General features: G+C 33.6%; 2 protein-coding genes across 2 annotated transcripts; one reads left to right on the plus strand and one right to left on the minus strand.

The window, feature by feature from the left end:
- The first annotated feature begins 5,345 nt into the window (after positions 1-5,345).
- LOC127091350 (cytochrome P450 77A3) lies at positions 5,346-7,317 on the plus strand. The gene has a single exon (XM_051029968.1). It carries the CDS (start codon positions 5,423-5,425, stop codon positions 7,124-7,126), a length of 1,704 nt encoding a protein of 567 aa, XP_050885925.1. The 5' UTR covers positions 5,346-5,422; the 3' UTR covers positions 7,127-7,317.
- A 1,785-nt stretch (positions 7,318-9,102) lies between these two features.
- LOC127091351 (RING-H2 finger protein ATL74) lies at positions 9,103-11,813 on the minus strand. The gene is made up of 3 exons (XM_051029969.1): positions 11,351-11,813; positions 11,121-11,218; positions 9,103-9,664 (listed from the first exon to the last, which is right to left on the minus strand). Exons 1-3 carry the CDS (start codon positions 11,507-11,509, stop codon positions 9,250-9,252), a joined length of 672 nt encoding a protein of 223 aa, XP_050885926.1. The 5' UTR covers positions 11,510-11,813; the 3' UTR covers positions 9,103-9,249.
- Positions 11,814-12,145: the final 332 nt, after the last annotated feature.

Consider the following 12,145-nt stretch of genomic DNA (forward strand, 5'->3'; position numbering starts at 1 on the left):
AGGCATTATTCCAAGCTCAGTTGTTACTAGAACTCATTTTAAACCCAATTGTCGTTGGCATCACTGTCACTCTGTTTGTAAATATAATCGTGATTGGTATCTGAAGTTTGGTTGTCGCCAACATCATTTCAAGTCCAATTGTTGTTGGCAAAATCCGTTAAAGCTGGTTGTAATCGATTGCTTGCGGTCAAAGTCCAATTTTGACCCTAAGTCATGGATTTCGTACATTCATCATAGCTATTGCATTTCTACATAGCATACCATGCATTCCATAACGCATAGTGCCTAGAATATCAGTCGAAATAATTTTTTCGGATCTATAGGAAAACCGGTTGAAGTAATCAACGGATGTGCGTCAAATCGGTGGACGAAAATTTTTAAAATCAAGCTTCCAAACATCAGCTTTATTAATCTACTTTTCACGTAGTTTAATCTGGTATGCTCGATTTATTTTTCAGCTAATTTTTCGGCCACTTTTTGATCAGCTTGAGCCTGCTTAACCGGTCAAAATTTATTTCAAAATTAAAAGAAACGCTGTATTTTTCCAATAAGTTTATTTCGCACTGATCATTTTGGTGCATTCATTTTAACTTTTCGGGCATTTTTGCGCCTGGTTTTTTATTCATTTTTAGTTATTTGATTTTTATTTTTTGTCAAAAATATCCAAAATAAATAAATAGGATTAGCCATATTTTCATTTTCATTTTATTATTTTTATTTAAATTTATTCGAATTCATTTGTTCTAATTAATTTAGACTCATTTTAATGTTAAATATTAAAATAAGGGCATTGTTGGTATTTCAATTAAGTCATAACCCTAGTATATATGCTTAATGATGCTGAAAGTTTTGGAAAGAGGTAGACCAATCCCACAAACCCAAGCGGCGCTCATGAACCGATTCATCCTCCCTAACTCCCCACCCAGAACCACAACCGGAACTCCCCGTTACCGACCAAAAAGAACTCTCTGATGCACCACCGTGACTAAGCGAATCAAAAATCGATTCAAAAGGTAACCCGTCACAAGATGTAGTAGCAGTTGAACCCTCACCAGAACCAGAACAACACCAACAACAGAAGAAAATTCCAATAAACTTAGTTTCATTCAAAGAAGAAAGCAACAAAGTAAGTGATCTCTCTGATTCCGAAAGAACCTCCCTCGACCAACTCAAACACCCCCACAACCACCGTGAAACGTCACGCCGTCAAACCACCGCTGAATATCTAATCATTTATCGTCGTCGTAGTTTTGGAAGCGTTACGATAACGCCATTTTTTTTCTATGCCTTGATCCATGGTTGAAAAGATGATCTTGTTTGTTATGTTTGATTACTGTTCCTTAAAATATTAGTTGAAAATTTGTTGTTTTTTTAAGAAAGAAATCAGGAAGGAAGAAGACCATTTGCTTGTTTTATTTAGTTTTCTGTAATACAGTGAGAGAGAGGATGTATTCCATCGTTTCTTTCTTTTCCTTTATTGTTTCATGACATTGCTTTTATTTTTTTTAATAGTTGTGACACATGTCGCCTTGGCATAGGTTAATTTTAAATTTTGAAAGCAAAGGATTAGTCAGTATGTGTTAAAAGTGCACCGCCCCACTTTCGGCATTTACATTTTTTTATTTAATATTTTTATTATTTATTATATTAATTGGAATTGGTGTTTTAGGCTTGGCCCATTTAGACTCTACTTTTTTTTCAACTGTTTACACCCCTTGTTTTTTGCTTGTTGATAGGTATTCTTGTTTAAATTAGTGATTCAATTAGTCAATTAATTAATTATTTATGTTAATTATTTGATTATTGGATTTTCATGTGTATCCTCATTCATATGTGGACGTAAAACAATTTTGTTTGTTCTTAGTTATTATTGCGTTACGATTTGGAAGTTTAAATTCAAGTTAACTTTCGAACATTATGTAGACGCATAAATTTTGTTGCTCGGCTTCTTGTAGAGTGATTCTTACATGAATCCACTTTAAATTAGCTTGGGGAGAAATTCAGTCGCTTTCAATTTCAGTTTGTTTCCAGTCACATGGTTTACTCTTGGGCCTTCTTACAATGAGCTCTTAAGTAACATCAACTTAACTTTCAATAATTTCAAGCCTTTGTACTTTCATTATTTTAATTTATTATTCAAGGCATTTTCATAAATAAAATCTGAAGAAAAAGATTATCCTTGATGGAATATTCAGTCGTAATCCTGAATATTAGGCCCAAGTTGTAAGAGCTTGCAAGCCATAAGTATTCGTCTTCTCTTTAAAACACCTCAATATTCAAACCATTTTCATAAGTAAGTTGGAAGAAAAAGACTACCTGGATGAAATATTCAGTCGTAATTCTGAATATTAGGCCCAAGTTGTACGAGTTTGCAAGCCATGAGTATTCGTCTTCTCTTCAAAATACTTCTAAATATTCAAATTTCTTTTCTCAATAAAATTGAAAGAAAAAGACTACCTGGATGAAATATTCAGACGTAGTCCCGAGAATTAGACTCAAGTTCTAAGAGCTTGTAAGTCATAAATACTCTTCTTTCAGGCCTAAAAAAATACATCCAACCAATCAAACTATTTTTCGTCGTCGTGCGATTGATCAGAAAACCTTTTTTCATAAACGAAAGACATTTTGTCTTAAGGTGATGTAAAACAATGCTTCGGCCATAATTGTTGAGTTGAGATAAGTGACGTTTTTCCGAATGTTGATTTATAAATCCATTCGATGTGTGGTATACGTCCGCTCCTCAGCTGTTTTGGGTAAAACAATGTTTTTGTCGATTAATACAATATAGCTTTCGCTAAAATCGACCAACAAACAAATATTTTTCTACCCAGAACTACGTAAGCCTTGAGTTCTCTTTTGCACTCGGAGATACGTAGGAGCAGGATTTATAAATCTTGTCAGGCTCATTAATAAAAAACTTAGGTTTAGTCCTCTTCGTTTCAAAATCCAAAAACATTCTTCTCTCTTCTGTTCTTTCTTTCCCACCTAATAACTTGAGAAGCCTAACATTTCCAACTAACACTAACGCGCACAACTAACCTAATGGTTCCCGTTGAGTACAACGGACGTGAGGGGTGTTAATACCTTCCCCTTGCGTAATCGACTCCTGAACCCTGATATTGGTTGCGACGACCATAATCATTGTCGTTTTTTCTTGGGTTTTATCGATATTTCCCCTTTCCTTTTTAGGAATAAATAAAGTTCGGTGGCGACTTTGTTCAGTCTATCATTGCGAGCGTGCGATTTCGCTTCGCTAAGTCGTGTTCTCATTTTTTGAAGTGCGATAGATAGAGGTGATTAACTTTGATTTTTCTCTTAACATTATTGATCATTTGTTGTTGTATGATACTGTAATGAGGGTTGTTTAGTTAATTAGAAACGATATGTTATTTAATGTGTGATGAAAGGGAATCTTTACATGGTCTAGTGGCTAAGTCTTTAGCTTGGAATTGGCTTAGTGTTAGATCGAATGGTCAGCTTGCTCATTCCAAAGTTGTTTAGTTGTCAAATCCAGTAAAGGTTTTGAGATAGTTGTGACTTTGCTCTTTCTTTTGTATGCGGGTAGAATACCCCATGTATTCACTTTAATACAATCGATTTGTTTATATAAAAAAAGATGGAGAGGATTTTAGGGTTTTACTTTTATTCATAAATCAATATCCTCTAATTTAGAAAACTACAGAATTGTATTAGACGAGAGGTTTAAAAAGTTTTTGAGGGTTTAGATTAATTATTCAAATATAAACTATGTTGTTATAACATTTCAAAAAATAAAAATATGTTAATAATAAACCCTCTTTTATATTCTATACAAAATCGTTTTGTAAAAAATATTTAAAAAATTTCAATATTTTTCTTAAATCATCTTCTTTCTTCCCCCTCCTACCCGAAACAAAGTCTTAAAATGATGCATTTCCTCCACACAATAATTGTAGCCCTGAATTGATCCATGTAGACATTGCCTTCTAATGCAACCATTGATGAAACAATGCACATAATTGTAAAGATGAAAAGAAGAGAATTGTTGCGACTTGCCATTATCTTTTGATTTTTAGTGAGACGTGTATAAAACTTTAAACACCGTACAAAAATAATATGAAGCATAGTACGTACAATCTTAATAAACTGTTAGTACTTGGTGACTCATTTGACTCCATTGATTTCTTGACAAGAGAAAAACACATAGTAAATGATTTATCATTGACCTTAAACTTGAAAGAGACAGTGTTCATTACATTGCATTAAATGTTTTTAAACTCTTTTTAACTGTTAGCCGCTACATTAGTTATTTTAGTTAGGCATATATTTTCTCCATCACCTCTCCATATTGAATTGAACCACCTCTTCTCTAGGCTTAACCAAAGTAGTTGAGTCCATTAACTACATGTCACTATCTCTCACAATTTTCCATTCCCTGAACCCAACTCCATTTTTTCGGTACTAACTTCTTGCAAGTACACTTAACTTCTCTGTCTATACAACATTCTGACATAGGTTATTCACTTTTAATTTTTTACTACTTAGGAAGTGTGAATATGGTAGGAGCTACTTCTTTTTAAGGTTTGAAGTTAAAATCTCATTCTTAGAACAATTTAATGTAGTAAGTGTGATTTTGAAGAACTTGGGTTTAAATCATTACTAAAATAATTACTCATAATTTTTTTTTTCAGAAATCAAAACATTCTTTAATTAACAATTTACTATATTAAACAAAAATAGATAGTAAAGTTAAAATCAACAAAGAAAGAAAATAAAGGAAAGTGGAGTGAAAACGACAATAAATTTAAAAGTTAAAGTCGGTGAAAAAAGAAAATAAAGGAAAATGAAGTTAAAACGCCAGAAGAAAAAAATTACAGAAAAAGATTCATAATTTTCTCAAATACAAAATTTTTCGAAGAAATTATACATACTTATTTCATTTTAAACTATAATAAATCATAAACTATTAATATTAACTAAAATAATAAAAATAAAATAAGAAAAAAATTAAAAATTAAAAACTACTTCAAATAGTTTCAAATAGTTACAGTGGAAAAATTATAGGCTAAAAAATAGTTATTAAAAATAATCAGGTTAAATATGTTTATAATCCTCCTAAACATTTCAAATTTATTTTTAATTCTTCAAAATATTTCTTTTAAAAAATGATTCTTCTAAAAAAATTTATCTATATTTTTGGTCCATAATATTAAAAGTGTCGTAAAAATTATCGTTAAATAATAAATTATCGCTAAAATTATTGTTAATTCAGTCGCTATGTTGTAAAAACCGTCGTTAAGTCATAGAGGAGACTAAAAGTGTTGATGAAATATTTTATGAAGAGCATTCTTTAAAGAAAATAACTGTTTCTACACTGCCGCACAAGCAGATGTAGAAGATGAAGTCTCTAGTCTAGCTGCCTCACTTGTAAGTCCAACCAATCATGCTAGCAAACTTGAAAGTGCTTTTATTAAACCTACCTAAAATTTCACACTATCCTCCATTCATAAAACCATCTATCTATGTCTCCTCCATTCTTATAACAATCAACTCCACCAATTCCTTCTTTAATTTCCCCTTTCATTCCAAACCAAAAATGGCTTCTTCTCTCTTTTCATCCACTGCTTCTCTTTCCTCTCACTACCATCTCATCTTCACAGTCTTGGCCCTTCTCTTATCAGCCCTCATTTTCTTCCTCACACAGAAAACCAAATCCAAAAGCCTCAACCTTCCACCGGGTCCACCGGGATGGCCTATCGTCGGCAACCTTCTCCAAGTTGCGCGTTCCGGCAAACCATTCTTTGAGTATGTGAAAGAAATGAAAGCAAAATATGGTTCAATCTTCACACTCAAGATGGGAACAAGGACAATGATCATCCTCACGGATGCGAAACTTGCGCATGAAGCTTTGATTCAAAAGGGTGCTCTCTATGCAACTAGACCACCTGAGAATCCTACGAGGAACATCTTCAGCGCCAATAAATTCACTGTGAATGCAGCTGTTTATGGTCCTGTTTGGAAATCACTGAGAAGAAACATGGTTCAGAACATGCTGAGCTCAACTAGACTCAAAGAGTTTAGAGCTGTTAGAGAGAAATCAATGAATAAACTCATCAGTAGGCTTAGTGTTGAAGCTGAGAAGAATAATGGTGTTGTTTGGGTTCTCAAAGATGCAAGGTTTGCAGTTTTTTGCATACTTGTTGCTATGTGTTTTGGTTTAGAAATGGATGAAGAAAAACTTGAGAAAATAGATCAAGTTATGAAGAATGTTCTCATCACATTAGATCCAAGAATTGATGACTTTTTACCAATCCTAAGCATGTTTTTCTCTAAGCAGAGAAAAAGAGTTTTAGAAGTTCGAAAAGAACAAGTCGAATTCATAGTTCCTTTCATCGAACAAAGAAGAAGAGCAATTCAAAACCCTGGTTCAGATCAAACAGCTACAACATTTTCATATTTAGACACACTTTTTGATGTCAAAGTTCATGAAGGTAAAAAATCATCACCTTCTAATGAAGAATTGGTTTCACTTGTCTCAGAGTTTCTGAATGGAGGAACAGATACAACAGCAACTGCTGTTGAATGGGGAATAGCACAACTCATTGACAATCCGGAGATCCAAGAAAAACTTTATCAAGAAATTAATATGACAGTTGGAGATAAAAAAGTAGATGAAAAAGATGTTGAGAAAATGCCTTATTTACAAGCTGTGGTGAAAGAGTTGTTAAGGAAGCATCCTCCAACACACTTTGTACTAACACATGGTGTTACTGAACCTACAACATTAGGAGGGTATGATATACCAATGGATGCAAACATTGAGATTTACACAGCTGGTATAGGTGTGGATCCAAAATTGTGGCCCAACCCTGAAAAATTTGATCCTGAAAGGTTCATATCTAAGGGTGAGGAAGCTGATATAACAGGTGTTACTGGTGTGAAAATGATGCCCTTTGGTGTTGGGAGAAGGATATGTCCTGGTTTGGCTATTGGTACTGTACATATTCATTTGATGATGGCTAGGATGGTTCAGGAGTTTGAATGGAGTGCTTATCCACCAGGGAAGAAGATAGATTTCACTGGAAAGATGGAGTTTGCTGTTGTGATGAAGGACCCTTTAAGAGCAAAAATTAAGCCAAGAGGTTAATTCTGGTTTGTTTGTTTCTACAACAAAGATTTTATATCTTTTTTTTACATATACATCATGTAATGACTTCTGTGTTATGTTTATCTTAACTAGTACTCTTGTTTGTTGGATAAATTTGATTTGGAGCTGTCATAGTTGTATCTTATTAATATCAATAAACGAATTAATCAAGGAATTATTTTCTTGACTTATTTTTCCCCTGTTTATAAAGTGTCAATGTGCCTCTTGTGCAAGTGTGGTCTATTTGAGGGTGAAATGTGAATACTGATGTGCAAATTTCAGCCAGGACACAAGGTTAAAGGAACAATTAGGATATGCAGATAGCAGCAGATGAACTGATTCATATGACAGAGTCACAATAAGTCTTACTGACAAGATAAATATTTTGCAGAAATGTGATGAGTATGTATATAAGTACATATAGAGTAATTTAAATGAATTTCAAAAATAGAAAAATGTAATAACTTTATATATAAAGTGAGTTTCCTCACTCAACCAGGTTTTTCAAAACAAAATTTATACACCAGAGTCATAGTATAAATCTCTAACCACTTGCTTAAGGTTCTTGAGTATCTTACTATACTTAAATCAACCACATGTTGGTTCTGTTTGACACGACATATGCAAACGCCGTCTCAATCTAAAAAGACCAGGCACAACTTTTCATTCAAAAACTAGCAATTCAAGAGATTCTGCAACACTAGTCATGTAATTCAAGTCCTTCCATTCATCCATCATTTTGACCTAATACATTTGTAAATTGGAAATGCAGTTCTTTATTATTTTGACAGAAGGAAATCCAGTTCAACAATTACTAGACTATGATAAAAATGTTTACTTCATTCTGCACATATCTTCTTTGATCACAAACTTACTAAGTTCGGTCCATTTATTGATGAAAAGACAAACACACCTCAGTATGTCATCATGACAGTCTAATAACACATGCACTGTAACACTGACACGTGCTTGTACAGTCATTACTTCAGCACTCAGCAACTACATTGAATATAATTATAAACTATTTTATGGGTTTTGAAAACCAAGGTGGACTAATAGTTATACATTGGAGCTTCTTCACAGTGGAAGAACTCCAAACTCACAGTGGTGCGGTGGTTGCCCACTGCTCAACCAAACAAAAAAATTTAATTTACAAAGGGAAGGGAAACAGAATCACAAAGAGTGACGGTTGAAAATGTATCAAGTGTGAGTAGTGTAGATAATAATCCCACATTGGTTGGTAATGTGAAGACTTGAGCATTTATAAGTGAGAGAACCCACCCACCTGTCACCTTAAGGTTTTAGGTGAATATGTGATGTGTCTCTCACAAATGTATTTTCCTAAAAAAGGAAGTCCTACAATGTTCAACACTCCCTAGTGAAAAACTCCCCCAACAAGTGACTACACAACATTAACAACATTCAGTTTATATCAGATGAAATTATTCACTTTACCCCCATATATTAAATAGCTTACTTTACAAGAGTTGGGTCACCTTTTTAATCCTTCTAGTTTTTTAATTCTTCTACTACTCTTCCCTTTCCTGATAAAAAAACAAACAGGTGGATTCCACGGTGTACAAGATATAATCTTTTCACAGCAAACCAAGGAATCTTGAATTTTCCTTCAAAAACATCATGAAAAAACAAATGAAAAAAGAATAGAATTACTCACCAAGAAATAAGAATCTTGATAGGAAACACATGTATCCCAAAAGAAAATGATAAATTGTTGGACAAAAAGACAATACGTCAATGGCGGTGTGAATTGTATTAATACAATGGTCTGCAGGGTGAAAGACAGCTGTAGCTCCAGCCAATCTCAACTAATTCTAGTCTTTAACAACAATTACAGATAGGAAATTGTGCATGCGTGGGTGTGTGGGTGTCGTGCATGTGTGTGTGTGATTGACTCAACTTTCAAGTCCTAGCTATTGTTGAAGATTAAGAAAAGATCAAAGGAGGAGACAGCAAAGGGAGGCCCCATAGAGGGGCAAAATTTCATTGCTATATATACAATCAAATAAAAGAAAATAACCATCTTTCAACATGCTAATACATTTCACTCCAATTTTGGAACATGAACTTTACTCGATTAGTAATTTGAAAGGAACCAACCAAATCTATAAATTTGATGGGCTCTCTACATGTTTCTTCTCTTCATCTTTAATGAAATCACCCTGACTTAAGGAGGTGATACTCTCTACATCAACTGCTCTATCACCCTCAGATGGAAAGTGATCCTCTTGAATAGGGTTCACTCCGTGGTTATCATGGGTTCTTGTCGACAATCCATTATTAGCCATTCTACAATGATGATGATGAGTGTCAAATGACTCCATCCCATAATGAGAGTTATATACAGGTTGCAATGATTGCGTTCTCTCGGAAAATTCACGCAGTGATATTCGACAAACAGGACAAGTTGCGTTCTGCTGCAGCCATAAGTCTATGCAGGCCATATGGAAGGAGTGTCCACAATGGGGAAGGATACGCAGTGTATCTTCACCTTGGTACTCTGAGAGACAGACTGTGCATCTGCAAGTAAAACAGTACAACAAAATTGAATGTTCCGTACCAGGGAAGTAATCATCCGAATGAGAACTATATGTCACAAATTATTTGAGAATACTCCAATAGCTAATGTACAACCCACACTTGAGTTCCTGGAATCTTAAACTAAATAAAATACTATTTCATACTGGACAGGTATTGATAAGTAATCACTATTGTTAGTTAGCCAGTTGGTTAGGGGGTTAGATGTGAATTATATAAATAAGGGGGTTAGAGTAAAGCCGGCTTGTCATTTCAGAGAAGCAGGACCTTTAGGTATTGTGGGAGGTGCAGACCCTCAAAGGTCTGCAAAACTCATTGTAAATGGAATTTAAGAATTACACAATAAAATGGGACTTGGCATCTTTCCAAGCTATATTCTAAATTACCAGTATGATGATCAAGGTTGGAATAATTTTTCTTTTGATAATTTAGGAGAAAGGCGGGAAAAAAGGTACTTATAGGTTATAACAAGCAAAGATTTCCCCGACCTCCCATGAGGTTTGCATAAGTTGTTATATCACCCTCCTGCCTGTTTCATAATGCATGACAGGTTATACGAAGGGAGTATGCATATTTAGAAAGAAAATGAAATAGATTTAGACTATGAAGGGATTGAAAATTCATTGAAGAAGAGTTTAGGGTAACTAACTCTGGTAAAATGGCCAAAACAACCAATACACACAGATTCATGGAAGCAAACAGGCGCACAAGGAGAACAAAGGAACTACACTCTGATGTAAGGTTCGTCACAAAAAATCAACAAAACACACAATTATAGGACAACCAAACCAAACCATGACACCAAGAAAAAGTAGTTCCAAGCAAAAGGGGCATATATCAGGGGTGCATTCGGAATAGCTTACCTGGACTTATCTTATAACATAAGCACTTGTGTAACTGTAAAATATTTGAATGAGCCTATAAAAACACCTTAAGGTATGTCCATAAGCTGTTTCCAAATAATTTCAATAAGTTCTCTAGAAAATGGACCTCTATGGATAAACAGCTTATTTGCAGTTTATAGCACAAGTGCTTATCAAATTAAGCGCTTATGAATAAGCTCACAACATAAGCACTTAATTAAGTTGTTTACCTTTGTCTAACCCATGACGCTTTTTCTAGCAAAATAGACACATTTTCAAATTAAAGAACATGGGAACAAGCATGCCATCAAAACCCACATGATAAACGGCCATAACCATGTATTTCATTATCAACAAAATCCTGTTGACATCTTCATTACAAACTCGCGCCTTTACAAAAACAAAAATTAGCCAACCAAATTGGGAAGAAACCACATTATAACAGTTTGCTAATTAAGTGTTACTAGCGATTAACAATAGATTTTTACTCCTTCTCATTACTTTCTCAGCTCACTAATCATGCAAAAATTAAGATAATAAAAGAACATCATAAAACAGGTAAGATATAAACATACTGAGAATTTTCCCCAGCTGCAAAAAACTTGTCACTGTACTTCTTAACTGGAAATTTAGCTACATCTATGCTTTCAAGACCTTGACAACCCCTCTCCATCTGCACATGGAAAATAAATTTAAAAAAGCCCAAATTATCAAAAAAAAAACATTTTCAAATGAAAATTTCCAAATCAATACAAATTTCAAATTTCATCTATTTCACAAAGAAATCAACAATTTTTTTACCTACCAAACTGAGATTGGATCTAGAAGCAATGAGAAAGGATCTCCTAGAAGCATTCAAGTGAATCCTAGCACAAATGAGCCTAGTGCAAACAAAAACAATGAACATTGTGCTAACAGCAAAACCAATCACAGTCATTACCAAGTTAATCCCAGTCGAAATCATTGTGAAAAAATGTCCTAATTGATAAACACAATCCCAGAAAAGAGGAATGAGAAAGTGTGGTGGTGGTAAAGAACGGTGCTTTAGGAGAGTGGGAATTGAGAGTGGTGTGTTGTGAGAGTGAAAGAGAGGATCGAAACCCTAAAAAAGGAAAAAGGCATGGTTGGTGGTAATGGTTTGGGTATGCTAGATTTGAGGGTGTAATGATAAAGCTTTTTTAGATCTACAAAATCGAGGTGTTAGTGTATACACTCACTTTGATGTGATATCACTTGTTTTTTTTCATGCTATGTGTTATGAGTTGTTGAAATGGAAAAGTGGAAGATTTTATGACTTTCATTTAAGATAACTATTTTTTTTTAATTGGAATGTAGGGTTGGTTTTAAAGATATAGAATTGATTTTAGAATAATTTAGAAGTATTTAATTTTTACAAAGTATAATTGTTTTTACATTTATAATTAAGTTTAATTAAAGTTATAATTTTATAACTTTTGAATTTAATCGTGATTTTTGAATTGAAAATTATTATTTAATCTATTTTTACATAAATTTATTTAAATATAAATTATTTTATCTCCAATTCACTTTTAGCTATAATCAATTTTACATAATCAATTTATTCAAAAACAATTTTTTT

The sequence above is a fragment of the Lathyrus oleraceus genome, chromosome 6, assembly GCF_024323335.1.
Source record: "Lathyrus oleraceus cultivar Zhongwan6 chromosome 6, CAAS_Psat_ZW6_1.0, whole genome shotgun sequence".
Classification (NCBI taxonomy): domain Eukaryota; kingdom Viridiplantae; phylum Streptophyta; class Magnoliopsida; order Fabales; family Fabaceae; genus Lathyrus; species Lathyrus oleraceus.

What these genes read in the sequence shown, in the direction of transcription:
- LOC127091350 (XM_051029968.1), top strand. Translation starts at nt 5,423, where the DNA reads ATGCTAGCAAACTTGAAAGTGCTTTTATTAAACCTACCTAAAATTTCA.
- LOC127091351 (XM_051029969.1), bottom strand. Translation starts at nt 11,509, where the DNA reads ATGATTTCGACTGGGATTAACTTGGTAATGACTGTGATTGGTTTTGCT. An exon ending in CTAGATCCAATCTCAGTTTG is followed by an intron (nt 11,219 to 11,350) that starts GTAGGTAAAAAA and finishes TTCCATGTGCAG; the next exon opens with ATGGAGAGGGGTTGTCAAGG. An exon ending in GCAGCTGGGGAAAATTCTCA is followed by an intron (nt 9,665 to 11,120) that starts GTATGTTTATAT and finishes TTTTACTTGCAG; the next exon opens with ATGCACAGTCTGTCTCTCAG.